General features: G+C 51.6%; 11 protein-coding genes across 11 annotated transcripts; 5 read left to right on the forward strand and 6 right to left on the reverse strand.

Moving 5' to 3' along the window:
- The first annotated feature begins 60 nt into the window (after positions 1–60).
- Positions 61–2,712, forward strand: LY79DRAFT_563897 (GTP-binding protein lepa). The gene is made up of 5 exons (XM_060558606.1): positions 61–657; positions 723–1,822; positions 1,882–2,064; positions 2,118–2,305; positions 2,362–2,712. Exons 1-5 carry the CDS (start codon positions 247–249, stop codon positions 2,571–2,573), a joined length of 2,094 nt encoding a protein of 697 aa, XP_060410626.1. The 5' UTR covers positions 61–246; the 3' UTR covers positions 2,574–2,712.
- On the reverse strand, positions 2,713–3,736 carry LY79DRAFT_706012 (phosphoglycerate mutase). The gene is made up of 3 exons (XM_060565015.1): positions 3,549–3,736; positions 3,284–3,493; positions 2,713–3,196 (listed from the first exon to the last, which is right to left on the reverse strand). The coding sequence occupies exons 1-3, from the start codon at positions 3,601–3,603 to the stop codon at positions 2,754–2,756; spliced, it is 708 nt and encodes a 235-aa protein (XP_060410627.1). The 5' UTR covers positions 3,604–3,736; the 3' UTR covers positions 2,713–2,753.
- Positions 3,737–4,007: 271 nt separating this feature from the next.
- Positions 4,008–6,098, forward strand: LY79DRAFT_340087 (Catenin-beta-like protein). Its single transcript, XM_060552558.1, has 3 exons — positions 4,008–4,115; positions 4,171–4,216; positions 4,283–6,098. The coding sequence occupies exons 1-3, from the start codon at positions 4,089–4,091 to the stop codon at positions 5,977–5,979; spliced, it is 1,770 nt and encodes a 589-aa protein (XP_060410628.1). The 5' UTR covers positions 4,008–4,088; the 3' UTR covers positions 5,980–6,098.
- LY79DRAFT_563909 (H+-ATPase G subunit-domain-containing protein) lies at positions 6,002–7,247 on the reverse strand. Its single transcript, XM_060558607.1, has 6 exons — positions 6,941–7,247; positions 6,831–6,869; positions 6,738–6,771; positions 6,667–6,675; positions 6,502–6,602; positions 6,002–6,438 (listed from the first exon to the last, which is right to left on the reverse strand). Exons 1-6 carry the CDS (start codon positions 6,941–6,943, stop codon positions 6,277–6,279), a joined length of 348 nt encoding a protein of 115 aa, XP_060410629.1. The 5' UTR covers positions 6,944–7,247; the 3' UTR covers positions 6,002–6,276.
- Positions 7,248–7,334: 87 nt separating this feature from the next.
- Positions 7,335–8,343, reverse strand: LY79DRAFT_563912 (uncharacterized protein). The gene is made up of 2 exons (XM_060558608.1): positions 7,765–8,343; positions 7,335–7,690 (listed from the first exon to the last, which is right to left on the reverse strand). Exon 1 carries the CDS (start codon positions 8,315–8,317, stop codon positions 7,808–7,810), a length of 510 nt encoding a protein of 169 aa, XP_060410630.1. The 5' UTR covers positions 8,318–8,343; the 3' UTR covers positions 7,335–7,690; positions 7,765–7,807.
- Positions 8,344–12,916, reverse strand: LY79DRAFT_563913 (DNA-directed RNA polymerase II subunit RPB2). Its single transcript, XM_060558609.1, has 3 exons — positions 10,114–12,916; positions 8,829–10,057; positions 8,344–8,766 (listed from the first exon to the last, which is right to left on the reverse strand). The coding sequence occupies exons 1-3, from the start codon at positions 12,499–12,501 to the stop codon at positions 8,604–8,606; spliced, it is 3,780 nt and encodes a 1,259-aa protein (XP_060410631.1). The 5' UTR covers positions 12,502–12,916; the 3' UTR covers positions 8,344–8,603.
- Positions 12,917–14,680: 1,764 nt separating this feature from the next.
- LY79DRAFT_522459 (indoleamine 2,3-dioxygenase) lies at positions 14,681–16,183 on the reverse strand (the record flags this gene model as incomplete). The annotated part of the gene is made up of 1 exon (XM_060555446.1): positions 14,681–16,183. One exon carries the CDS (start codon positions 16,181–16,183, stop codon positions 14,681–14,683), a length of 1,503 nt encoding a protein of 500 aa, XP_060410632.1.
- Positions 16,184–17,969: 1,786 nt separating this feature from the next.
- On the forward strand, positions 17,970–19,811 carry LY79DRAFT_522457 (UEV domain-containing protein; the record flags this gene model as incomplete). The annotated part of the gene is made up of 4 exons (XM_060555445.1): positions 17,970–18,020; positions 18,085–18,172; positions 18,234–18,472; positions 18,534–19,811. The coding sequence occupies 4 exons, from the start codon at positions 17,970–17,972 to the stop codon at positions 19,809–19,811; spliced, it is 1,656 nt and encodes a 551-aa protein (XP_060410633.1).
- Positions 19,812–21,752: 1,941 nt separating this feature from the next.
- On the forward strand, positions 21,753–23,358 carry LY79DRAFT_693872 (uncharacterized protein; the record flags this gene model as incomplete). The annotated part of the gene is made up of 5 exons (XM_060564785.1): positions 21,753–21,874; positions 22,023–22,204; positions 22,344–22,445; positions 22,755–22,761; positions 22,920–23,358. 5 exons carry the CDS (start codon positions 21,753–21,755, stop codon positions 23,098–23,100), a joined length of 594 nt encoding a protein of 197 aa, XP_060410634.1. The 3' UTR covers positions 23,101–23,358.
- An 854-nt stretch (positions 23,359–24,212) lies between these two features.
- On the forward strand, positions 24,213–25,774 carry LY79DRAFT_522507 (WSC domain-containing protein; the record flags this gene model as incomplete). The annotated part of the gene is made up of 4 exons (XM_060555453.1): positions 24,213–24,541; positions 24,602–24,934; positions 24,987–25,076; positions 25,129–25,774. 4 exons carry the CDS (start codon positions 24,213–24,215, stop codon positions 25,772–25,774), a joined length of 1,398 nt encoding a protein of 465 aa, XP_060410635.1.
- Positions 25,775–26,347: 573 nt separating this feature from the next.
- LY79DRAFT_672426 (uncharacterized protein) lies at positions 26,348–26,597 on the reverse strand (the record flags this gene model as incomplete). Its single annotated transcript, XM_060564053.1, has 2 exons — positions 26,348–26,401; positions 26,463–26,597. The coding sequence occupies 2 exons, from the start codon at positions 26,595–26,597 to the stop codon at positions 26,348–26,350; spliced, it is 189 nt and encodes a 62-aa protein (XP_060410636.1).
- Between the last annotated feature and the right edge of the window lie 48 nt (positions 26,598–26,645).

Raw genomic sequence — 26,645 nt, forward strand, 5'->3', positions numbered from 1 at the left:
GAAAGCACCTCTCCCGTCGCCAAGGGTTCTGGCCAATTAAAGCGTCGTTAAGCGCTGCAATTTGGAACCGGACCCACCCCCCACCTAAGCTCGAATTATCGGTGGTTCCTGCATCTAAGGTAGCCAAAGCCAAGCCTATATCCAAGGTAGGTCCTACTTACGGCAAGCTTCACACCTTGTCATCTCTGTCACTTGATCTTTCAAACAGCGAGTTTGAGCCTGCTCGATGCTGAGAAGTACACCTTGATGCGCGGCCCCCCAGCGACGAGCGTGCGCTTTACGCGGGACCGGTTGGTCAGTGTTCCACGCCAATTGCGACGACAGCTTCATCAGCCTAGCCTTACCTCGGCGTTATACACTGCTGTTACTTGCAGGAACATTTCTGCACGACAGCAACAGCACTGGCCGCTGCAACAAACCACGTCGGAATGGAGTTTCTGTGACAGACGGTTCTTCCACAACGGCTCGCCGAGTTATGCAAAGCCTACAGCGCCTTCACGTTCCGCCCTTGAAGAACGAATTCTTGCCATTCCCATCGAACGGTATCGGAACTTTTGTATCGTAGCTCACATCGATCATGGCAAGAGTACACTGAGCGACCGTCTGCTGGAAATCACCGGCACTATATCCGCTAGCGATTCGAACAAACAGATTCTTGTGAGTGCGTTCTACATGCATACGAATAAGGCTGAGAAGCTGACTGAAGCCTCTCTCCTCCATAGGACAAGCTAGACGTCGAACGCGAGCGAGGCATCACAGTCAAGGCACAGACTTGCACCATGATATACAATCACAATGGAGAGGATTACCTGTTGCATCTTGTTGACACCCCTGGTCATGTCGATTTCCGAGCCGAAGTAACGCGGTCGTATGCGAGTTGCGGTGGTGCATTGCTGCTGGTCGATGCCAGTCAGGGTATACAGGCCCAAACCGTCTCCAACTTCCACCTCGCGTTTGCTCAAGACCTTGCTCTTATTCCTGTTGTCAACAAGATAGACATGCCTTCCGCCGATGTGCCCCGAGTTCTGGAGCAGATGCACACATCGTTCGAGCTGGAACCCTCTGCAGCCGTTCTCGTATCAGCCAAGACTGGCAAGAATGTGGCCAATATCCTGCCCGCGGTTGTGGAGAAGGTGCCTCATCCCGTCGGTGACATTTCTAAGCCCTTGCGGGTACTGCTGGTGGATTCGTGGTACGATAACTTCCGGGGTGTCATTCTTCTTGTTCGGGTGTTCGATGGACAGGTCAAGGCCGGTGACAACCTCACCTCCTTCGCAACTGGCTATAAATACACCGTTGGTGAGGTTGGCATACAATATCCAAATCCTGTTCCACAAAGTGTTCTCCGAGCTGGACAGGTTGGCTACATCTATTTTAACCCCGGAATGAAGCGCATTCAGGATGCGAAACTTGGCGACACATTCACATCCGTTGGGTCGGAGGACATGGTCAAGCCGTATCCGGGCTTCGAGGAACCCAAGCCGATGGTTTTTGTCGCAGCATTTCCCACCGATCAGGGTGACTATACACGCCTCGCAGACAGTATCAGTCAGCTGGTTCTTAACGACAGAAGTGTTACCTTGCGGAAGGATTATTCCGAGGCACTGGGAGCGGGTTGGCGGCTGGGTTTCCTCGGCAGTTTGCACTGTTCTGTCTTTCAAGATCGACTGAAGCAAGAACATGGCGCCAGCATCATCATCACCGACCCGACTGTGCCAACCAAAGTCGAATGGGCCGACGGGTCGGAGACAATATACCAAAATCCGGCTGAATTTCCTAGTCAGGATGAGCACCGGATGCGCGGTGCAACCGTGTACGAGCCGTACGTTCACTGATTCTCCCACATGCCCTGTCACCGTTCTCGCCACTAACTTTACCTAGCTTTGTAACAGCCACAATGACTCTTCCGGAGGAGTATTTGGGCCGAGTCATAGAGCTCTGCGAAAGTGTGCGCGGGGAACAAAAGAGTTTCGAGTTCTTCCACGCCACACAGGTCATTTTAAAGTACGACATACCTGCGGCTCAACTGGTTGACGATCTGTTTGGTAAATTAAAGGGCGCCACGTAAGTTACCACAATATTGAATGACTGCGGTCTTGCACTTACACTTGGGGCAGCAAGGGGTATGCAACATTAGATTACGAGGATTCTGGTTGGCGAGCCAGTCAGCTCACAAAGCTGCAACTTCTTGTCAACAAACAGCCCGTTGATGCAATCTGCCGTGTCATACACATCTCTCAGGCCGAGCGCCTTGGTAGGCAATGGGTAACCAAGTTCAAAGAACACGTTGATCGGCAAATGTTTGGTAAGCGTTCCGTTATATTGTGACTTGAAGTAGTGGTCTGACGTATCTTCCTTCAGAGGTCGTCATTCAGGCGGTAGCTGGAAAACGCGTCGTTGCCCGCGAAACCATCAAACCCTTCCGAAAGGATGTGCTCGCAAAGCTTCATGCTGCTGATATTACGCGCCGAAAGAAGCTGCTGGAAAAGCAGAAGGCTGGCCGTAAGCGTCTGCGTGCCGTTGGAAATGTTGTCATCGACCAGTCCGCCTTTCAGAGCTTTCTTTCCAGGTGAGAAACATGCTGTCTTTGGGGGTGGCTTGCTCAGAGGATTCTGTCTAATGACAGCATTTCATGTGAGAGCGTCTCTGTTGTCTTAAAACATGTAAAAGTTTGATGTAGTCATATTTACGACCCTCGCAATAAAACCATATTCTTTACAGCAACGCACTACTTGATATCTACACGATTTGCGCTAGTTACTGGTCTTATCTTCAGGATATATTTCGGGAGCTGGCAATCCAGAGCCAATGACAACAGGATCAGTCCAAGATTTGCCGAGCCCACCCCTGAGGGTCGATTCTAGCTGCCTAAGCTTTGGCGGCTGGTCGATGCTTTCGTCCTCATCTAGCTCAAATATTCTATAATCTCCATTGAAGAACCAGTATCCCGTTACACCAAGGCGCAAGAAACCGGAATGGGAAACGACAAATATGAGCTTTTCCTTGCGCTCGCGAATGCCACGAATACCCGCCCGAGCGCGCCTCATGATGGCTTCCTTTGTAAACGCATATTCGGCTCCAGAAAGAGACGTCTTATCTGGATATACACGATCTACGGTGGAAAAGTCGACGCTGGGAAACTCGGCCTTCAGGTTGGCGATGCTGCTGCCCGTGTCACATGGTTTCGCCGAATTCTCTGGTGAAGATTAGCAAAGTGTTCCCTGATCACCTTCTCCTTTGGAAGAATGTCTTGCGGTTCAATAATTTTTATTATTATCTTTACCTTGCCATCGGGCATCGGCCTGTATGTGCACACCCTTTTTGATCAACCAGTCTAGAGACAAGAGAGCGGTCTGAATCGTTCGTCTCATCGGGCTAACGATGATGAGAGCATCCGTCTCATTGCCGAAACGCTGCAGCAAATGCTCCCTCAGCTCTCGGCACTGCTCTAAGCCCAGTGCAGACAAGTCGGGATCATGAATGTTCCAGTCCTGTGCTGGTATGTTAGACAATGGCGGGCTTAAGTAATTGACACAGAGATGACTTATGATCGACGTTGTGGAGGGCTTGAGCATGGCGGATGAGCACTACGGTCTGTGGCATTTTGGGAACTTCGTGTAGTGTGAATTGGTAGGAGAGTTTTGATTCCTTTGAGGGTGAGCAATGGGGACTTTGTTAATATCCTTCGTCACCTCGTCGCTGACAGGCAACCAAGCCATTAGCGTATACGGACAGGGACGTACATAGTAAATATCATAGATCGTATGATACTAGCAGATAACACTGTATATATAGTATATGCATAGTTACATATAATCGCACTTTATTTCCTTCAGTAATGCAATGCCGCCCAGGTACGTACATGTTTGGTTTTACAGGCAGAGACCCGACCGAAGCTGCAGAAGTGGATCTTGAGCCAAGCTAGCAGAGGTGCAGCCCGGAAGCTCCTAGGTAGTACCCCGGCAAAGCCTCTTGTCGTCAAAGCATCAAAAGCTGCTGAGCCAGTGTCAGATGGCGCATCAACAACACCCGCCAACTTTGCCCTCACTCGAACCGCCTAGTGTTATCGAGTTCTAGAAAAGGCCAACATGTCCGATGTCGCAGAATTATTTAGGGTGAGTCCATTTCCCCGTCCGTACTTTGCAATCGCTTGCTGACCAGTCGCAAAAGGCTGGCGGTGCTGGAAAGAGGAAATTTGACGCAGTACGGGATCCCAGTGAGTTGCTCTCCTTATCATTCCAACGCTGTTCTACAACTGGAGCAGTCAGTTAACAGAAAGAAGATGAAATATACAAGTCAGCCAAGCTGAGCGCAGCTGATGCTGTCAGTCGGCATGCGAGCGCAGAAGATGCAGCAGAACATGAGGGTGTCGCTGTCGGATCGCCACTTGCACCTGGAGTCAACGAGGATGACGATTACGGACCTGAAATGCCGCCCGATGACGAAGAAGGCCGATTTTTTGGCGGAGGGATCACACAGCAGGAATCTGAGATACTCGATTACGTAGACGGCCGCGGTGAGGAGTCTAATGCCCCCGACAAGATCGACGCTAGTTGGGTCCGGAAAACGGCACTCAACTTCGAAAAGCGCATCACCAAAAACGCCGAGTTACGCGCAAAGTTTGCCGATGATCCTCAAAAATTCATTGAAAGCGAAGCTGATCTCGACACCGCTATCAAGGACCTATCCATCTTAGCAGAACACTCCGAATTATACCCCCACTTCGTGAAGTTAGGATGCGTTGCGAGCCTGGTTGGCTTGCTGGCCCACGAAAACACGGACATAGCTATCGATGCTGTCGAAATCATCGGTGAGCTCATTGACGAGGACGTCAACGCAGCCGACGAAGACTGGGACTCTCTTGTCGACGCGCTTTTGGATGCAGACTTGATCGGCCTACTTGTGTCAAACTTCTCCCGTCTGAACGAGGACGATGAATCAGATCGCAATGGCGTCTACTACGCTCTTGGGGTCATAGAGAATTTGTTGTCCAAAACGACAAACGCGGAAAAGGTGGGACAGGACACGATGCTGGTTAAATGGCTCCTGGAAAGGGCACAACGACAGGAATTCCCGGTGTCTCAAAACAAGCAGTACTCTGCGGAGCTCCTAGACATCATCGCGAACGCTTCGCCGGTGACACGGCAGAAGTTAGCTGAAATGGATGCTGTCGACGTCTTGCTGCAGCTGGTGTCGGCGTATCGTAAACGCGACCCCGAGAAAGGAGGCGAGGAGGAAGAGTTCATGGAGAATCTTTTCAACGCTCTCGTCTGCATTGTAGACGAGCCGGAAGGCAAAAGAAAGTTCCTTGAAGCCGAAGGTATCGAACTGTGCCTGATCATGCTCAAGGAAGGCAAGATGAGCAAGCAGCCAGCGATGCGTCTTCTTGTGCATAGCATCAACGACGATATGAACGGTGAACTTTGTCGGAAAGTGGTGGATGCCGGAGGTTTGAAAGTGCTTTTCTCAACCTTCAAAAAGACGACGCAGCAACAGCGGGTGATGACGGAGAGCCTTTTCGACATATTCAGGTCGCTGTTGCGTTTTCTGCCTGCTGATTCTGCCGAGAGAATCCGTACATTGGCCAAGTTTGTTGAAAAGGACTACGAGAAGCTGGATCGGCTCTACGAGTGCAGAACAAGATATACGTCCAGGCTCGATGCGCAGGACAGGAAGATCCAGCAGGAACGAAGTCGTCTGAGTGCCGAAGAGGCCGAGGATTTGGAGAGCGAATGGTATCTGGGGAGAATAGATGAAGGTCTTTACAGCGTCTGGAACATCGACGTGGTTTTAGCGTGGCTTATTGCCGAAGATGCTGGCGCGAAAAAAAAGGTACAGAGACTATTGGCCGCAGACGGCAAAGGGCTGGCGACCATCAAGGCGACACTGGAGGAGTACCAACGTGACCTTGACCTAGATAGGCCAGAGCATAAAGACCTAGCGGATATGCTCGCAACGCTCATGGACTTCTTACACTAAACAAGGGAAATTTGAAGGGATTCAGGTTAGCTAGGTGTAATTCTGAAGATACCACTATAACCGCCACCGGATCAAAGTGAGGTGTATCGCCGCCAAAGTTCTCGGTAGCCTAGTTGGTAAAGCTATCGTCGCACTGGGTTTCTGGGCTGCTTTCTTACAACCGTGTCCACCTAAACATGTTTCTGCGGCCCTTCCGCAAGACCACCGACTTCCATTGTGTTTACTCAAGAGGTATACCATGGTTTGGGCCTCGCACTTCCAGTATGTTCGGTTGTCATATAGGGAGTTGGCATTTGTTTATGCGGCACTTGGTGCAACAGGCTTGACCTCGAAAACGGCCTTCAGGAGATCAGCGACAACCTTGTCCTGGCTCTTCTTTCCAGCATCCTTGATCTCTTTGATCTTCTCCTCGGCCTCGTTGTTCGCCTCGTCCTCGGCCGCTTTATTTCCTTGGGAGTGCTACAGGGACTCGTTAGTATTTCATCCTTGTTGCCGCCGTTTGATAAAAGATAAGTGCCGTACCTCGGACTCGAACTTCTTGAACTCTTCCTCCTTAGAGTTGCGGTATGCCTCGATTTCCTTCTTGGCTTCGTCGCGGGCTTCCTTTACTCTCTTTGTACGGACTAAGAAATACGGCATGAGTATGTAGCAGTATGCTATCAGATTGGTTCGAGTCGGGGGACCTACACTCTCGGGCTACGGGCGCATTCGTTAGTATGGTCGGGCTTGAATCAATGTATTTCCCAAGAGCAGCATACCTTTCTGGACAATCTTGGAGGCTTCTCTCTCCGCCTGCGTCCTTGAAATTAACAACAAAGTTGACGGAGATACCCGCGAAAAGGTGTACGTACGTCCAGAAGGGTCTGGATACCGGCCGAGTTCTGAGCCGACTGTAGAGCATCAAGTCAGCATCCTGCCAGCCAGAAGAATGACGTTTCGCGTTCGCATCAGGCATCCTGACCATTGTATAGGGCCGTCGTAGGTAGACTGGCAAGTGTAGGAAGAAATCGGCGTCAGATAGAGGACGAGAATTAGAGATGCCAGCCGTTGGATGTCGTGAGGTGATCAATATGGGGAAGGTGTCGATAGCTTGTAGTTGTCGACAAACACAATCAATCAGTGGGAGAGACAGCTCCAGTGAGAGGATGAGGTACGTCGCTGTCGATACGCTAAGATTACAGTGCACTGCTGTAAGGCTTTAGGCACTGTACGCGAGTACACTATACCTCCCACGAAGCATCAGAGTGGAGCAAGAACCGGTCGAGACCCCACCCCAGAGTGTCCAGGTAGGATCTTATCCACTACCCTCTCTGTACCTAGGTAGAGCTGACATACAGATATACACTCAAGGTAGGCAATGCATACATATGCAGCTAACCGTCCCAGAGCCACCAACGATAATTTCTACCTGTTTGATACTTGTGGACTTCCGTTCTTAACACCTTGTAGCCTTAGAACTAACCCGGCGGGCAGATCCCCCTTGGAAACGAGGTTCAACCCCCGATATAAGACTACTTCGACCACGGATGTCAAGGCTGTCGCCCTCGAACCGCGTAACGACTGAACCGTCGTCGGCTCTGAAGACTAAAAATAAGGACACTGCCTGTTGACTATCATGTCCCGGGCCTCGAAACTCACCCTTGCGGCGACGTCGCTCTTTGCTGCCAGCACCATCGTCGTCGTGCATTTCCAACAAAAATTCGAGAAAGAGGCATGCACTTTTTCCATGCGAAGGCTTCACCTCGCCTCTTTCTCTCCAAAAAGTAGCTGACCAAAGACTTGCAGGCCATGCACCAAGGAGTTGTTCGCGATATTGAACAGCAGCGCATCAAACGAGAGCGCCAACTCGACTTTGACATGCAGCGCGCTCTTGAAGAAGAGTACAAACGAGAGCAGACGGTCCGAGATGTGACTGCGTCCATACCACCCGACGGCGCGGGTCGGTAGCAACAGCCCTCACGGACAATCTATTCTTGCTCCGGTAACGAGGCTGTCGTGTTAACTGGCGGCATACCAGACGTCTTATGAAACAGCATGCTGTAAGATAGGGGCTGAATGACCCGGGAGGAATAAAACGCAAGACACAGAGATACACAACTTCGACCCAAGCCAAGCTGGGGGACGAAACGGGCACACCACACCGACTGATAATAGCCCCAAGCCCAATTGTTGCCGTCTTGTTCGTGCACACCATCGTAACCTGCTTGAGCTGCTGTCGTGATGGCTTTTGGTACTCTAGATACCGGATACGACCAATATGCGAAGGAGTCATGTAGTTCAACATTGTAATGTGTATGTATATTCTCACTTGTACAATAGTATCAAATATTTGAGGCATCCAGCATCCTGTTCTTGAATACCTATTCTATCTATCCTTTTTTGCTCTTTGGGATGGTACATGTCATTAGTGCAAGACACACATAGAGGCGTCCATTTGCTATTCTACCGCCCGCCAACAATATGACTTGGGTGGCTGGAACTATTCCCCGGCCTCCAAGACGCCAAATGCAATCACCTAGAAAACTTCTGTCGCTGCCTTTCTAGGCCCGTCGCATCTCGCACGTTGCAGCCTTTCTCGCAAGAACCCATCTTCAGTGCCTAATCCCCTTGTGCTAAAATCCCTTTTACCTGATAGAGACTCCGGACCTGTTGGTGAACATGCGAGCTGCAATGTTCATCGACTGCAGCTCCTGGAAGAGAAGTTTCGCCGCATATGGAATGTGAATCTGCGCAATCTTCGTCTTGTTCTTGCATGGCCGGCACTCAAATGACTGCTTGGAGAGGTTTCTATTCTCTGGTTAGCACGCTGATCTGCTGCATGGAGGGATGTAAGGGAAGGGAACGCTTACGCGATAGGCGTCATTAAGCCGCAAATCTCGCAAACATGCACTCGGAATGCATCTGAGACTTCAAACAGTCTCTCCTTGAGAAAGGATGCAGCACCGTGAGCAATCATACAATCACGCTCCATCTCTCCGAAACGCAGACCACCGTCACGTGCACGGCCCTCCACTGGCTGTCTGGTCATGATTTGAACGGGGCCGCGAGCACGAGCATGGATTTTGTCATCGACCATGTGACGCAGCCGCTGGTAGTATGTCGGTCCAAAGAAGACCTGAGCTCGCAGCTTCCGTCCGGTGTGACCGTTGTACATAATCTCGAATCCTCGCGACTGATATCCCTGATCCCGAAGGAGCTGCGATACTGAATCCACTGTCACGTCCGTGAAGGGGGTGGCATCACCCTCCATGCCCTTTAGGGTCGAAACCTTACTAAGCAGACACTCGATCAAGTGAGCAATGGTCATACGAGACGGAATAGCGTGGGGATTAATGATGATGTCAGGCGTGATGCCCTCGGCGGTGAAGGGCATATCCTCCTGCCGATAGGTAACACCAATGGTACCCTTCTGACCGTGACGCGACGCGAACTTGTCGCCAATCTGCGGAATCTTGGTTGTCCTAACACGGACCTTGACATAACGGAGACCGTCTTGGTTAGTGGTGACAATGACCTGGTCCACGATACCGTTTTCGGTGCTTCTGAGAGGAGTAGACGCGTCACGTTTGACGTGTTGTGTTGTCCGCTGGCCAAGTTCTGCGTTGTCCGGACTGATGGGCGACGTCTTTCCGATGATAATGTCTTCTCCTGAGACACGAACACCGGGAGCCACGATACCATCGTCGTCCAGCTTGTCATATGTGCCATGTTTCAGACGCAACGTGTCACTTCTGAACGGCTTCTCAAACTGCTCGACCAGGTTGATTCCCACACGCTTCTCGCAGTCCGTGTAGGATCTGAAGAACAAACTTCTGAAAAGGCCACGATCGATGCTGCTCTGGTTCATAATCACGGAATCTTCCTGGTTGTAGCCCGAGTAACAGGCAATGGCGACGATGGCATTTTGACCGGCTGGCAGTTCTCTGAATTTTAGAAACTCCATGGATCGGGTAGTAGCGAGTGGCTTTTGAGGGTAGTAAAGAATGTTGGCCATGGTATCCATTCTGCGTGAGTAGTTGGTCAGGAAGAAGCCCATGGCTTGCTTGCCCATGGCAGACTGGTAGGTGTTACGGGGAGACTGATTCATTGTCAGCTTGCACAATAGTCAAAGACTATTATTGGTCGATTACGCACCTGGTTATGATCGGGGAAGGGAATGATACTAGCGCAGATGCCTAGCAGCATACTAGGGTGAATTTCGCAATGAGTATACATGTGAGTCGTGGGGTTGATTTTGGTCTTCAAACGACTGTTGGGACCATCCGCGTTGTCCTCGACCACTTGGCCCTGCTTTTGAAGCCGATAGATCTCAAGATCCTCGGGCGTCATACAAATCATGGCCGTCTCCTCTTCTTCGGCATCAAGGTACTCAATGACTCCGCTGTGAGCAAGTGATTCCCATGTGATCTTGTCGGCTGGGTTGTCCGGCGGGTTTTCTTGCTGCTCGCGCATCTCATTGACTGTTGCCTTTTGTAGCACAAGCGAGCCTTGAGGCACTATGCCATTTGCGCTTTGCTCCACGACGAACACGGGTCTCATGACTCTGCCGGCGTCGGAAAAGATTTTGAACTCGCGGTCTCGGATGTCACGGACAAGAGATACTTCATGGGAAATGACGTTTCGACGACGGGTACCTTGAACATCGGGTACCAAGATTCTCGGGTCCTGATGAACGCCAACCCAGACGCCGTTGAGAAAGACCTTGGTTGCGTTTGGATATCTCAGGGGCTCGTACTCCTCAAGGACTTCCATACCTCGTTGGATCATGTAGTCAATGATAGGCTCAGCAGGTGTGCCTACACTGACGTAGCACATGAGTGACAAGTTCTTGACGAGACCACAGGCTTGACCTTCCGGGGTTTCAGCAGGGCACACCAATCCCCAATGGGTGTTGTGTAGTTGTCGAGGTTTCGCCAGCTTGCCGTCACGGCCGATGGGCGTATTTGTACGACGAAGATGGGACAAAGTAGATGCGAAAGTATACCGATTCAACACCTGAGAAACACCGGCGGTCGAGCTCATGGCTTTCTTCTGGTCTCCCCAGTTACCTGTGGCCAAAGAATACTTCAGGCCGTTGGAAAGGGTCTGGGGCTTGACGCCGAGAGTCAGACTGAATTGCCGGTTCGACTCGACGCAGCGCTTCAGATGGCCAGACAGCTCCTGGTTCATGCGGCGAACGATGTTGCGGAAGAGTTTGGCAAGTAGAGGGCCCGCGAGATCGAGACGCTTCTTGCCAAAGTGATCACGATCATCGGTGTCACGTCGGCCCAACGCGCACTGGAGCAGCTTGTGAACCATGTAGCCCAGGAAGAACGCTTTCCGCGTCTCGCTGCCTTCGCTCTGCGAGATATGCGGCAGAGTTTCTTTCTGGAGGATGTCCTTGGCTGTCCTTACACGCTTTTCTCTCGGAATATTGTGGTTGCTGCCTCGCTTGCCGATAAAGTCGAGGGCAACCTCCCTGTCTTGAATGCAGAATGCCTCCTCGATGCATGGCCGCAACATCTCAAGCATCTGGCTATCGTTCCGGTCGTAGCAAATATGGTTAAGAATGTCCTCGTCGGAGACCACGCCCAGTGCTCGGAAGACAATGGCAATCGGCAGATCGGCCTTAACATAAGGCAGGCTGCAGTGAATAGTCTGACCATATCCGCCCTTCGCTGCGTCGCCTTTGCTATAAAGCTTCAGCATCATGCTGGAAATCAGTCGCGAGCCCTTCTCGAGAGCACTGCGAATCTCCGCCGTGTAGGAATAAGGACTTGGCTGGGCCTTCTTAAAGACTTGGACGATGTTGGCGGCCGATCGTTCCTGTGCGATAAGAACCTTCTCGCTTCCATTGATGATGAAGTAGCCCCCCTGGTCATAGGGACACTCATTCAACATGAATAAGTCGTCTTCCTGCTCACTGCTCAAGTGGCAAATCTTGGACTTGACCATGATGGGCATCCTTCCAATGAAGATCATGTCCTTCATGTCGTCAGATTTGTTCTTGTCGGCACCATAGTCCTCGCCACTTTCCTCCTCTTCCCACTCAAGCTTGGTGGGATGTTCGCCAGTGTTGGCGAGCTCGTCCTGCTGCTCCTCGTCGAGTTCGTTCAACGGTATGGGTTTCTCTACCGCAATCGAGACCTTCTTGGTGATCTTGACGTAGAGAGGACTCGCGTAGGTGAGGTTTCGATCACGACACTCGTATGGGAGTAACGTTGTGACTTTTCCGTCAGCTTCGGTAATAGAGGGGCGGGAGACCATGACAGTGCCAAACTTGACTTCATATCGGCGCAGGGCGATGACCTTGTCACTGTCGGACATGGGGTTCGGCTGATCTAGGGTGATTTGGGAGTACTCGTCAATGAGTTCCTGGACGGTAGAAGAGGTGAACTCGTCAAAAGAGTCAACCTGCTGGGAAACCAGACCCTTTGACTCAAAGAAAGACGAGATGACAGTCCAGCAGTCCTCAGGCGTGATGCTGGTGTCGTCTTCATCGACGTAGCCGTCGTAGTCGTATTCGTCGTAAACGTCGGCCATTTTTGCAGTTGGAGGCAGCGGCGCGCGTCTTTACGATCTATTGTATAGAACAGTGGGGTTTGGGAGTTGACTCGTGTTCGAAGATTGCGAAATCTGCCTTCCGCGTGTCGATGATGAAGGTGCGACTAGAGACGGGGGGTTGCGATCGATTGGGTAGTTAGTGGCAAGAGGTGGAAGACCACGATGATGATTAACAATCACGACGCAGAGCCCAGGCTGTTTTGCCTCTTCAGCTCGGTCGGAGCATTCGCGAAGGGGAAATGGAATCAAGGCCAGCTGTGAATTTTCGATGCCGGTCGATGGGGTGGTATCGATCTATAATGCGCCAGTGTCAAGCGGTGGTGATGGGCAGGAGCGATAAATAGTCAGCCTTGTTGGATGGTGGTTTTTTTTTCTCCCGCTTCCCAAATCCCGTCCGAGGCAGAAGGTAATTAGGCAAGAAGGGTCGGGAGGCTTGAGTGAACTCAGAACGCAGCAAGGGGGGCGACGCGCTAGTCTCTGTTAGTACAGAAGGATTACTTAGGCTGGTGGGCGTCCCACACTAGCTCCATTAGCACGTGACGTGGTGACCAATCCATTTTGACGGCGATGACCTTGAGGCAAGAATCGATACTAGAACCACCACCGTGTCAGGGAAAGGACAGCAACCTTGTTCTCGTTTGGGAAGCATCATCCTCCGTCTCAAGAACAGAATGCGTTTAAGATATGCCATGGCGCTAGATCGTCCTCAAACACATGTACTCGATTCCCACTCTCTTCTTCAGTTGGTTTCAACACGCCCGCTTTTGATACATATCAGTCGGAACCAACATGGTCAAGTAATCAACCAGATTCGGCACCGGAGCAGGATGCAGTCCGCTTTCAGGTCATAGTTCTTTGTCACAACAGCCAACTGTACTGTCCGAATGCTCGGTTCATGGCTTTGGGCTAGCTGTTTGTAGTATGTCGAGATTTACATCCGCACTCTGGTTACTCTCCTGGCTGGTCCTCGAATCCTGCTTTGTCGGCCTGCTGGCCGAATATTGCCAGAATCTGAACGATGTTAGGTGGCCACACGGATGCGCAGCGCCGATATACACGATACGTAAAGTATTTCCCGCAAAACTGGAGTTGACATTGTGAGACATGCCCGGATATGCTTATCGGAACCATACTGTCGCATTTCCTTCCGTATCAATTGGACCCAACTGTCGAGTCCGTTCAGGGACATTTGACTGCTGCACGAACGAACTTGAGTTTCGGTTTCTCAGTGCTCGCTATGGTGTGTCTCGAGCCGCAGCGACTGCTCCGCCCTGCCTGAGGAACCTTAAGGCGGATGCCGGTGGAGTTTCGGCTGGTCTATAAATGAGGACAACCCAAGCCAGTCTTTTGCTCAGGTATAGTGCATGGAGGCAGCGGGCCAAATGAGCATTGCGGTAGCATTACATGAGATGCTCAGAAGAAGGTCTCGCGTTTCTCGCTGGTGGCTCGACAGCAGGCCCTGGTTAACCCATCTCGGAGTGCTCCTCCGGATATTACTGCAAACACGCGGCCGACTGCAAACTTAGTAGATACACACTACTTAGGAAATTCTGCTTGAGGATTGGTGCAGATTATTGGCAATGTGTCCAAGGCACCAGTCCCACGGCATCGCTTCTTAGTCTACTTCAACAACGTCTTCAACGATCAGCGCGGGTACAGCTTGCGAGTATCGACGACGTCGGTTTCTCAACCGATTTCACCAGCCATATCCACATCCCCAGCGTTAGCTGCATCGACGACAGTTTCTATCTCACCGAAAGGAACGGCACAATGTAACGCCAGCTCCAAGGCCTCAGCATGTGCCGCTGGCGCTGCCTGCGTCTCCTCGAACCCGCTCTACCGGCAATGCCAGCCCACGGGATAATCCCAAAAGAAGCGCAATGCCCATACCAATACAATTTTGTTTCGATGCCCGTCATTGCCGAGACTCGCACGATAGGGGTATATACCGAAGGATGTGAGACACAATCAGGTCATTCTCATTTGTCTTCCAGAGTACTCTAATAGAAGACAAGGGTTCTCCGGTATTGGGCAAATGGCGTTTTGTATGTAAACCAAGGTCTACAGAGATAATACAATGCACCTGCCTCTAATGCGTGTTGGGTTTCACGCCAACATTGACCCCTCCACGGGCATCTCCAACAATCTTGCCGTTGCATCAGTAGTGACAAATGCCGCCGACATCATCATCGACAGTCCAAGTGCCAGCCAAGCCGTTAACCTCGACTTCAGCTTCGTGGCCAGGATGGCCAGGCTTGCCTAGGAAGAAGTCGCCCTTGCCCTCGGTTTTGACGGTCCTACTCATGAAGCGACGAGTCCACTCCTCGATAGCGGGCTCGCCGGTCTCATCTCGCGCCTGTTTCAGGAACGGGATGAGGGCAGTTCCGCCTGTGCCCTTCAGGTTTTTCTTGCCTCCAGCATTGTCCTTATTCTCACGCTGCGCGGATTGGCGCTGTCGCGAGGCGGTAGCCAGATTGAGACGCTGACGGGCCGCCTCAGGACTCCTCGACCTGCTGCGAGCACGCACCTCGCGCGATGGCAAGATGATGTAGCGAGTGACAATGGCAATGTGCTTGTCGCGAAATGCACTCAGCATGGCGAGGCAAGCATCATATGCCAGGCAGAGATTGCGGTCGTCCTTGCGGGACTCGACAAACTCGCGAATGTTGGCAACGCCGGAAACATCCTTGAGAAAGCGAGCATGAGGGCCAGGCATATACCGGCGCATTTCCATGATGAAGTTATGGCGCGGCACCGGAGCCCGAGATTCCCGTTCTGACTCGGTTGAAGGATCCCGCTTCTCTCCGGTTGGCCGGTGGTCGATACCGAGAATGATGTCAAAGAACTGAATAAGACTGCTTTGGGCGTTGCTACCGCCGCTATACTGACGGTAGTCTTCTTTTCCACACCCATCGTCGTAGTTGACGCCATCGGGTAGACCGGCTTCGGCCATGTTCTTGCTCCCTGCAAGAAAGGGACGAATGCGGTTGTAGAAGATGCTAGGGTCGCAACTCTCGTGCATGCGTTGGAGAATGTTGGTCAAGTCGGTGAGGCGCTCAGCAAAGGTGCGCAAGCAACGGGTAACGGTAACAGCATCTCCTTGGCGGGCGGCAGCCACGGCGGTCAGCATCAAGGGGATAATGGGACCGCCGCGAGCTTCAATAGCTACCGAGACGAGATAGAACCATGACTCGTCAAGAGAACCAGTGAAGGTGTTGAGAGTGGCGATGTTTTCAAGATTGTCGATGTCCTCATCCACAAATAGAGGCTTGAAGTTCCAAAGGCACAAGGCGGCGTAGGTGGCAACCGGAGGCAGCTCAAGGTGGTTGGAAACTTTGAGGAGGGGAACGGTGATGGCGGGCGGCAAATGTTCGCACGGCTCGTCGCCGCCCCAGATATAGGCGTGTGCCATGAAGCACAGCAGGGAATACGCCCTCCGCCATTCTGCGTCATGTTCCAGACCGATGGTGGAGAGGACAGGCAACCGGTCGACGACCGGGCGAAGCCGACGACTGAGGACGAGTGCCTGGAGGTTGGCAACGACGGCCTCCCACTTGTTATAGTAGGGATCTGGCAGTCGAGTCAACGGGAGAACGTCCGGTAAGAATCCATGGGTTGGGGAGATTCCATAGTCGGACAAAACGGGGACGGGAGGGAGCATAATGGATATGCCGTTGCTTGTGTACGGCAACTTTCTTTCGATTGGGGCCGAGATTGAGATGTAAAGCAAGATTTTGTTTGAGGGAGTTGTTTGACGGCAGTGAACCGAGGTGATAGAAGAGATGTAGTTTGCGATGCAGTAGACAGTATTCAATAAGGTCCTGACGCAAGGAGTACCCAGATGAAGCTGGAATACTCCTCAGCCTTGCGAAAGATCCTTGAAACTGCAAGCATTCGATGGGGAAGACTCGAATCAAGTTGTGAGGACTCTTTTGCTTTTGGGGGGCCAGAGTTGTTGATGATGACTGTGACAGAAGAATTGAGAGTAGCGACGGCACAAAGAAAGTGAATGGGGCTTGTATTATTAATGCGCGCAACGGTCCTTGTTCGGCTATGTGAGATTCAATACCGGTACTCTGTACTGAGTAGGTAGAAAAAAGGTTTCTAGGGGTTTCCTTGAGCGCAAACCCGCACTTGGAAAAAAGGCACGTACACAACGGATGACTTATGACACGGCGGAAACTGAGCTGTACCTAACTAGCAAAGCTGAGTGGTCGCGCCGCGTGTTTGGAGGGGTTGGACCGCGCAATTTGAAACATGCATTGAGGCGCCAGTAGGTAATTTTCTAGGTAGTTAACAGTACATGCCCTGGCTTAGCGGGGTACTTGTGCCTTTAAATTGTTTCGCGTGAGCGTTTGCAACCAAATTACCTAGCTGAGTGCCACAGCTTTTCGTTGGGTAGGTAGGGTTGACGATGAGAAAGTGTAATGAGTTACAGCTCCGACTCCGGCCGGACTAGCGGCTATGCAGCAGATAAAAAATGGCCACGGTAACCTGCCGGGAGGACAGCCAGAAGGCGAAACTGCAACGGGCAAATCGCCTCATGCGAGGTACAGACGATCTGCCCTTCAGAGTGTTTTTGTTTGAGTATTTTAACCTTCCGTTCCTTTGCAACCACGGAGTCCTTTTCTCATCACGACGTCATGGTGTATGGCTTTCTTGAGATCCCCTCGACGTTGATCACTGTAATTAGTCCATGCCATTATTTACGTTACTCTGCTTCCGTGATTCGCTATTGAGCGTGGTCTGGGATGGTGCATGGTTGTCAATGATTTGAACCATGCTTCCACAAGCCTGTCCAAACAGGACGAATTGATGGATTGTGCGCATTATGTACTGAGAGAATACAAACAAGTGGCTGTCCACATATCAGTTTCTGGTGGTGATGAGACAGTCCGATAGTGAACGCTTTGAAAATGATTTACAAGTGGGTGCAGCGTAAAAGGCAGGCGGCAGAGAGGAAAGAGGTTTGCGGTTGTGCAACAAACCAACGCCCCACTTTGGCCAAGCTACCTATAGTAGGTACCTACTTGTATGCGTCATCTGGTGACAGATCTGAATGCGCCGGCGCCCAACCACCGATCCCCGAGCTCCAACATCCACCTCTCACGCCCGCCCGCACCGTCCGGCCGTGCTTTAGCGACACCACCAATTTGACGGAAGGTGATTGACGCCGCCTCCTCCCCCGCTGTCCGACGACCTCTGTTGCTGTCGTCTTGCGACCGACTCGATTGGGGTTCCCCCCCCTATCGCCTCCCGCTCTCCGTTGAACCACGCCACACTGGGCTTCAGGATCCTCACGACATGCATTCATAAATCGGGCTTTGCCTGTCGCATCCCCGCTTCCGCTTGGCCCTCGGTGCTGCTCCCACATCCCGCTCATCCCTCCTCTGATCTTGCCTGAGCTCTCCTCTGCCTTAGCTCTTAACCCTTACCTCGTCACCACAATGCCCGTCCCACAACATGTCTTGAATTGGCTCTACAGCGTTCTTACCAGCGTAACTACTCCCCTTCCTGCTTGCCGCTGCCTTCGTTCTCTAACTGATGCGCCGCCTTTCTCAGGAATATCACGATGTGAATCGCACCTACAATGATATTGCACAGGCGCTCTCCCACTACCCTTCTTTGTCACCGCGCACCGATGTCCACAGTATGCCCTCTCGAATTTGGGTTACAGCCTCGTTGGGAACTACCGCTGATGGTGTATCTAGCCTTCGACAATGGCGCCTCTGCACTCCTCGTCAACCTCTCCGGTACCATACCCGTTATCTTCAGGGGCACAACATACCGCTTCCCCATCTCAATATGGGTTCCTCATGCCTATCCTCGAGACGCGCCGCTAGTCTACGTGACGCCCACCGAAACCATGATGGTACGCCCCGGTCAGCATGTAGACCCCCAAGGGCAGGTATACCACCCATATCTTGTAGGCTGGGCCGCCTTCTGGGATGTACGTCATGTCCGCTTCCAAATCTCCCTTCGCAGTTCATATCTGACTCTTCAAAACCCAGAAATCCACGATTTTAGACTTCGTCGCCATATTGAGGGACATCTTCGCCAAGGAACCACCCGTCATCGCCCGACAGCCAGGTCAACAGCAGCCTCCCCCACCTGCTGCTCCTCCTTCACAGTCGCATGGCCAAATACCTCCCCCCCTCCCCCCCCTACCCCCTGACCTGGCTCACCGTCCAGCCAGTCGTCCATCGACCCAATTATCTACAGGGTCTCCACAGCCTCCACCTCCGCCGCCGAAAACCTCCGGCCCTGAGCCCCCATACCGAAGCCCCCCACCACCGATTGATGCAAGACACGGTCCCCCTCTGCCGCCTTTGCCCCCCAGTGCCGAACATGCATCTATTCACGGAGGTTATAGCACCAGTCATTCACCTCGGCTTCAGAGCCAGAGCTATGCCCGTTATGAATCGGCACCGCCTCTACCTCCGACTCCTACCTCGCATCCTCCGCAGCCACCATCAACTTTGCCTCCACGCTTTACAGGTGACTTCCAGCAGTACCAACCTCGCCACGATGCTGCTTCTCGATCGCCAGTCCCTGGGGCGGAATCTAGCCGTTCTGTCACCCCCCTGCCCCACCAACAAGGTGCTCCCCCTCCCGTATGGCAGCCGGCCGGGCAATATCAGGCACAGTTACAGCAGCAAGAGCTGCAATTGCGACACCAGCTGCCGCCGCAACAAAAAATAGCAAAGCCAGCGCCGCCCCCAGATCTGCTCGATGAGCCTCTAACCTTGAGCATTCCTTCACCGTCTTCCGTCCCCGCTCCGCCGATACCTCCAAACCCCGAGAAAGACGCCTTGCTACACCAACTTGCACAGACACTCCACTCTCTTCGTCAACGTAGCCGACAACAGAACGAAACCAGTATGGCAGGCCTGCAGGCGCAGCGTACAGCCATGATATCTGCCTTCTCGACATTGCAATCAGAGATAGGTACCCTTGGTCAAACATCGGCTCTGCTTCAGTCCAACGCCAACATCCTAGTGGAAGCGCTGCGAAAGGCTGACTCTGTCATTGAAGGCTCGTCATGCCAGACTGCCCCTGATATTGATGAGCTGTTAGTCGCACCCACAGTCGTCGCTAATCAGCTCTATGCGCTGGTAGCTGAGGAGAAGGCCATGGGGGACACCATTTTCGTGTTGGGCCGGGCTGTTGAACGAGGCAGAATCTCTCCTGCCGTCTTTGCCAAGACGACACGGTCCCTTGCCCGTGAATGGTATTTGAAGAAGGCATTGGTTCGCAAGATAGGGAAAGGGATGGGACTGGCAGCATAGCAGCATAACCCTTGTTCTTTCGTCCTAGCGTAGCGCTCAGTATCTTGTGTACTGGGCTGCAAATGCCATATATACAACTTCTCAACTTAACACTTGCCTAATGCTTTCTCGGCCGACTACGTTCAGTGCATGCCATCTATAGCACGCATGATATTGGCCTCCAAACCCCCTTTCCTGAAAAGAAAATTGCATTTGCAACTATTTGCGCCAATACCCTCTCAGCTGGGATAATACATTCATAATACCTTGGTATCCCTATCCTTTATGGACTCAAACGGCTCGGCACCCGACGAGGGATACTAATGGCTCAAAGCCAAAGGCTCGGCCCTTTTTTTCTCACTTCTCCACGCCTCCTAGACCTCGGTCTTCTCTTTTGCGTAGGTTCTTCCGTGAAAAAGATAGCCTGTGCAATATAGTTCTCACTGTCCTCGTATTATTGCGACTCCAAGTCATTGACTGGCCATGTTCAAGTCAGCCTTTCCCGGTCACGAGGAAACCTTCGGAAGGACTTAAAAGCCGTTACTCTTTAAGTACGAAGTCTTGATGTCTTGGTTATTTCGCTCTAATCTCTGACGATGTTACTTCTCACAGACAATCTCCCGCCGGTGTAGGCATCAAACGTTCAGAATACTGCCTTGGCAGCTGATCGTGCTCTGATGCTTCGAGACTATCGTGACCCATTGCCTGATAGCCTCCGACGCGACTAAAGTTCAAGTTTGTGACGAGTTCCTCCCAATCCATGGCGCCGTTGTTGACGGCGACCATCGCTGACGTCAGTCTCTCAGTGTTACTTACATGTCCCTCCTACTTCATTCATAACTTAAGGGAGCTGCTTATGTCTAATGACTGAGACTTGTCAGCGATTTGAATTTGAGAACCTTGCAACAGCTCAAGCTTATAGATTCTCTCAGTAAGAATGATGTTGTTGAGTATCAGCATCTACAGCTGCTAACAGACCAAATATGGGAGTCGGACGCTGAGGTGCAACCTCGCTCAATTATTCTTTGTAGATATTCTGCGTTGATCGATGCACGCTGGTTCTTTAGAGGAGATTGGTTGATTGTGGATTCACTGTCACACTGCGTGTTTTCCTCAATTGTAGAGCATCTAGTGCCAAATAAGCTTGGGATCAATAGCCTCAGGGACGAGCGTTTATTTCTATCTTTATTTTTTTTTATTTTTTTTTACACTTCCTTGAACAAAAAGCGCTTGAACATTTATCCTCATTGGATACCTACACTAGAAGGGAAAAGGTCTAACTTGGTGTTACTGCAATATATGCCATTTCATCCTCTGGAGCTTGTGAATCTCGTCCCAGGTACGGCAGTATCACTCCCTCATCTATGAACCTCACACCAACAAGGATGGCAAGTGTTCAATGGGTGCATACGAACAATATTCGGAGTTGGCAAAATATCATATGTACGGTTAGAACCAACGCTGCCCTCAAACTTGACAAAGCAAAGTGGTTCCAAAATGAAACCCATGTAAACAGACGATGATTACCCCAATTACAAAAGACGGGACGCTCGATAGCTTCCTTGCTCACGATCGCATCATTGATTTCCTCCCATCGTAATACTCACCATACTTCTAGGGCGAGCCTTTCTGGGAAGAAAGTCAGACAGCGGGAGGTCTGATCTCTCGATAAGCTCTACCCATCAGCTCACTTGGGAATTCTCATCTTAGATCGAAGAATCGCTGATGCGCTACAGCTTAATCTCGATCAAACTAGAGAATTCGACGCGGTCACAGGAATGCACCCCAGATGGTTCAATAAACGAAGTGGCGGTGCCTTGGACGTTCCCGGGAACGTGGCCGCTCTACCACCGGTCAAGCTTTGACGGGCGTGTTGGGATGGGCGGTGAAGAAATTCCACTGCAGATCCGTGTGGGACACGCTGCATGAGATTCGGAGGCAGGTGAGGTCCCTATTGGCAAGATGATTATGACCGAAGTACTCTGTACAGAGCAGAGAGTCTGGCTCGAATTCGATCCAGTTGCCTCATTTCAGGGCGGTGGATATAATTCACCGCCTGCCAAAGGGGAGAGCCGATGGGCATGGTAACACAGATCAGTAAAGGCCACTTCTAGAGACTTTTTGACCAGGAACCATGTCTGTATGCTAAGCGACGTCTGTATCGGGACATGAAAACTTACAGAGATGGCTTCTGGCATGACAGTGTGGTGGTAGCCTTCCGGAATAGTACAGGTGTAGTGCTAAACAGGCGTGTGAACTTACTCGTGCAGTGCCCGTTTCATTCGGAAACGGTAACGAAGGTTTGGCTCAGAACGACTCAGTAATCAATTTCTTGGCAATTCTCGTTAGAAACGTGCGACCAGACTCGCGGCTTCAATGTCAGTCTGCTCGAGAAGCCGAAACAGGAGGGAATGGTAAGCTTTGCAAGTGTGCTCACTTAGCCCTAGCTCTGTAATCTCGTGGTTCCTTGGCCAACTGTGGCTAAACGAGATTTGTCTCGTCGTGTATAGAAAAAGCGGAATGATCAACAGCGAATACGGTGCTAATACTCAGACAGCGACCGGCCCGAGGATGTCCGTGAGACCCACGCCGTCAGATTAAGCGTAAGCCGTTCTCAAAAGCCTGTAGTTGGGCTAGCTCAGGAGATAGGCCGTAGTAAGTGGGACATTGACGGACGAGGCGCACGGGGGTAGTTTGGAAAAAAATCCGCCACGGCATCTTCATTGATGCCAAAGGCAAAGAAGATGACGCTAGAAAGACAGTCAGGAAGGGTTGACATATACCCCCGTGCACTCAGCTCCGGCTCCGTTGGGATCCACTTACGCTACCGATTCTGTAGGCCCGTAACCCCGTAACCCCACTTCCGACTCGGAGGCATAAACCAAGGTGCTCCGACGCAACGGGTGTTTACCAGTTTGTCGGGAAACCGGGCAGTATTTTAGAACTAGACAATCTGTGCAATAGGTACAATGTAAGTGCCGGTAAGTGTCGGTGCAGAGCCCTGTCCTTCTGTCTCACCCAAATCCTCAAACTGTCACCTCGGCCCATTTTCTGTTTCAGCGCCAAGATAAAGAACAATAAATACGAAAACATTCTTCAGCCATCAAATTTTGAAATTTCCGGGAACAGATTGTTGAAGCGGAAAAGCCCATGTGAGACAATGAGACAGCTTGCCGAGACCGCATCAGCTAACATCCTCAGAGCAAGACTGAGAGGTACTGCTTGTCTCACGTCGATGCTTGAGCTGACAGCCTACTTGCCACATGCTCATCCAGCACCCCTTGCTTCCAAGTTTCCCGTTGATGACTAGCTTGGAACCAATTTTCCACGAGGCACATCCAAATTGCACTTTTTCAGACTTGGACTGAAACCTAATGCCAATTCCGGTGACCGTGGAATGATGGCTGACAAACATGACGCGCCTTCCGCCCAAAAGCTAACGAGTCGACGGATGCTTGCATGGCGAGGAGAAGTAGCGAGCTAAACAGGGCCTCTCTTATGTCCCCAAAAGTCCGCCATGTCTAAGACAGCCGTACCCGAAGCTCCAAGCTCTGCTGGTACTGGTCTCGCTTCGCGGAGCCCATTCGTTTACCATGACCGGAACAGACCTCGCCCATGCAGGATCTCGGCATGCACCAGATCTTGTCTTGTAGCACCTATTGTTGAATCTTTGTTTTTGTATTACCAGCTTAATGGAAAGAGATTAGAGACAATGCTGTCATGTCTGGCCTGGAGGTTGGAAGTCGAACGGAACACACTCCTCTTTCGGGTAAAGAGCTTTATACAGGAGCTTCTTTTGCGACAGCCTCTCTGTCTGTTCTATCAGTCGGAGCCGCCTCCGATAAATCCCGGCGTCCAGTCGAGCCTCCTAAGGTGTCGGCGCCATTTTGCGACGCCATCTTGCCTTTAAATTGCCAAGTCGGGAAATGCTTTCAGTCTAGCCTCAGCCCGATCGTCATGTTTCTCCGCTTGCTAGCCCCCCAGGGCAGGCTGAGTTCACAGAATGGGCCTGTACGGGCCCATCCATCACGGCCGCAATCATGTAAGGCTTCGTCAAGCTTGGCCTGGATCATGGTTTATGGCGGGTGGGTTATGCGGAACTTGAGTGCGACGAGGGAGACGCCGAAACGCAAATAATAAAAAACCTCGTCACATCCCACTTCACGTATAGTACCCTTTTTGTGCTCTCCAATTGCTTATTCCGTATGGCGCCCACCTTTTTTCTCAGTTCAGCTCATCCCTTGAAGCCTCCAGCTCTTAGCTCTGTTTAAGCCCACCGCTCTGCTGGCAGACTTGCACAGGTTCGCGTGACATTGCGGGCCTTTTGCTTGATTTATTCGGGCTGCTCCTTTCAGCTCCTCGAACCTTCCTTCATCCTGTTTCTATCGCTACCGCCCGTTACAGCTATCGTTTTTGCGCACAATGAGGGCAGCCGGAAGGCTTTTCGTTGGGATATGGGCAATCGGCCATGCCGCTGCCTTCTTTATCATGCCTTGTTCTAAACCAGTGGTTGTTGAACGTGCCGATCCCATCGTCAACCCGGGAGCTCTTGCCGGCCATGTCCACACCATCATGGGCGGCAACGGCTTTGACTTCAGCATGACATACGAGCAGGCCCGCTCCGCCAGTTGTTCGACTTGCAAGGTCACTGCGGACTTAAGCAATTACTGGATCCCGACTCTCTATTACCAAGGGCAAGACGGCAATTTCACCAGCGTTTCTCAGTCCGGAGGCATGCTAGCCTATTACTTGTAAGTGCTTGTCCGGTGCAGTAAATGGCGACGTGATTGTGGTTGACTAAAGGCTTCTAGGTTTCGGCAAGACGAAAAAGATCCCGAGTACAAAAACGGACTTATAGCATTCCCCAAGGGCTTTCGTATGCTGGCTGGCGATCCCAAGCTCCGAAGCTTCAACGATACCCTGGAGCAGCGAGGGATTACATACGTGTGCTTGGGAAATGGCGGCCCCCAGACTAATGGGTTTCCTACCCGTAATTGTCCCAATGGATTGCGCCTTCAAGTTTTGTTTCCATCGTGCTGGGACGGCGTAAACCTGGATTCTCCTGACCACAAAAGTCACATGGCCTACCCAGGGGGGTTGGACAACGGCATATGCCCGCCAAGCCACCCCAAAAGATTCCCAACGTTAGGCACATCCTAGAAGCTGTTATCCGAACAATACTAACACCCCTCTCAGTCTGTTTTACGAGGTCATCTTCAACGTCAACGAGTTCAAGGACATGTGGTATGGCGAAAGTAGCACCCAGCCGTTCGTATTGTCCAATGGGTCAGTTACCTTTCCCAATTTGGCGAGGGGCACTATCACTGACGCTGTATAGCGACCCGACAGGTTATGGTCTACACGGCGATTTTGTCAACGGATGGGACGTCAATGTGCTCCAGGCTGCCCTCACACAATGCAAGGATGGCGGCGGCAGTATCGAAAAATGCACAGTATTCCAGTTCTTTGACGATGAGACAAGAAGGAACTGTCAAGTTCCAGTCAAAGTCGATGAGAGAGTACAGGGCCAGCTTGACAAGTTGCCAGGCTGTAACAGCATTCAGCGCGGCCCTGGTAATGCTCAGCCGGAATCAGGGTGTGGTGCAACAACACAGATTTCGCAGCCGCAATGGGGATACAAGGACGTAACGAGCACGCTCAATTACAAGTATCTTGGCTGTGCCCGCGACCCGTCGGGCCAGGGCCGAACTCTTCCGAGCGCGAAGACGTCTAGCGATAGCATGACAGTTGATACCTGCATCAAGCATTGCGATGGAAAAGGCTTTGCATATGCGGGTCCGTCCTACGCAAAAGAATGCTGGTGTGGTAACTCGGTCGCTGATGATCGTATGCCCAAGAAGGGACTGTGGGGTGGCTGCAACATGCCTTGTTCGGGTAGCTCGAATGAGACATGTGGTGGATGGGCTGCCCTGTCGCTCTACCAGAAGTGCAACGGAACTTGCCAAAATGCGGAGTTAATGTAAGGGTGATATCTAGCGGAGTTATGGGGGCGAGAGCTGTCTGTGTTTCATCAGTTATAGTACAACTGGCTCATGGATAAACGCCATAGAGCATCCCATCTACATCTTGCAGCAATCCGAGTGAAGAAACGCCGGACCGTGATTTTCATCGCATTGTCTTAACCTGGCTACCGTCACCGTCGTGTGTGCACATCCTGTCATATTACCCGACTAAGTTTGTCGCCTCCTCACTCTTTGGGCCCGACGCGTATTGGGAAGCAGCATGGTGTTATCGATCAATTCCATGAACCTCCGCCAACATGGTCTCCAATATGATCAAAGCATGCAGTGCATGAGAGTGAGATTCATTAACTTAAGAGGCGTAGGCCGTATACCCGAGATATCGCCAGGCCTCGGGTGATATTCCCTATAGCCTCGAGGCTACTTGTCTTTCAACTATTGTACAGCCAGCTTTCTTTCGCGGCAACAAGAACGTGATTATACATGGATCGTCATTCGGCAATTGACGTAATCGTTTATTGACTGCAAAAGGGACATTAGCAACGGTTACAAACACCGGATGTTATCGGGGAGGGCTCACGGTGGAAGAAGAAACTCGCCCCAGGAGCTCGAGAGGAAAGTCACGGCAGCCTAAGAGCTCATGTTAGCAAGCCCGGCATGAAGAAAGCTCGAAGATTGCGGATTTACTCACGCCAAAGATGGCAATACTACGGACAATGGGCGCATTCTCGGACGAGGTCAGAGCATCGTAGGTTGATCTGAAGTAACCCTTGGGCTGGCGGGAGCGCGGGCTGGCTCTTTCGACGACAACTCTTTTGGGAGGCATATTGGCTTTTCGATGTGAGACGTAAAGAAAAAAGACTTAGAGTTGAAT

Source organism: Colletotrichum navitas (assembly GCF_030913465.1).
Source record: "Colletotrichum navitas strain CBS 125086 chromosome Unknown LY79scaffold_65, whole genome shotgun sequence".
Taxonomy (NCBI): Eukaryota; Fungi; Ascomycota; class Sordariomycetes; order Glomerellales; family Glomerellaceae; genus Colletotrichum; species Colletotrichum navitas.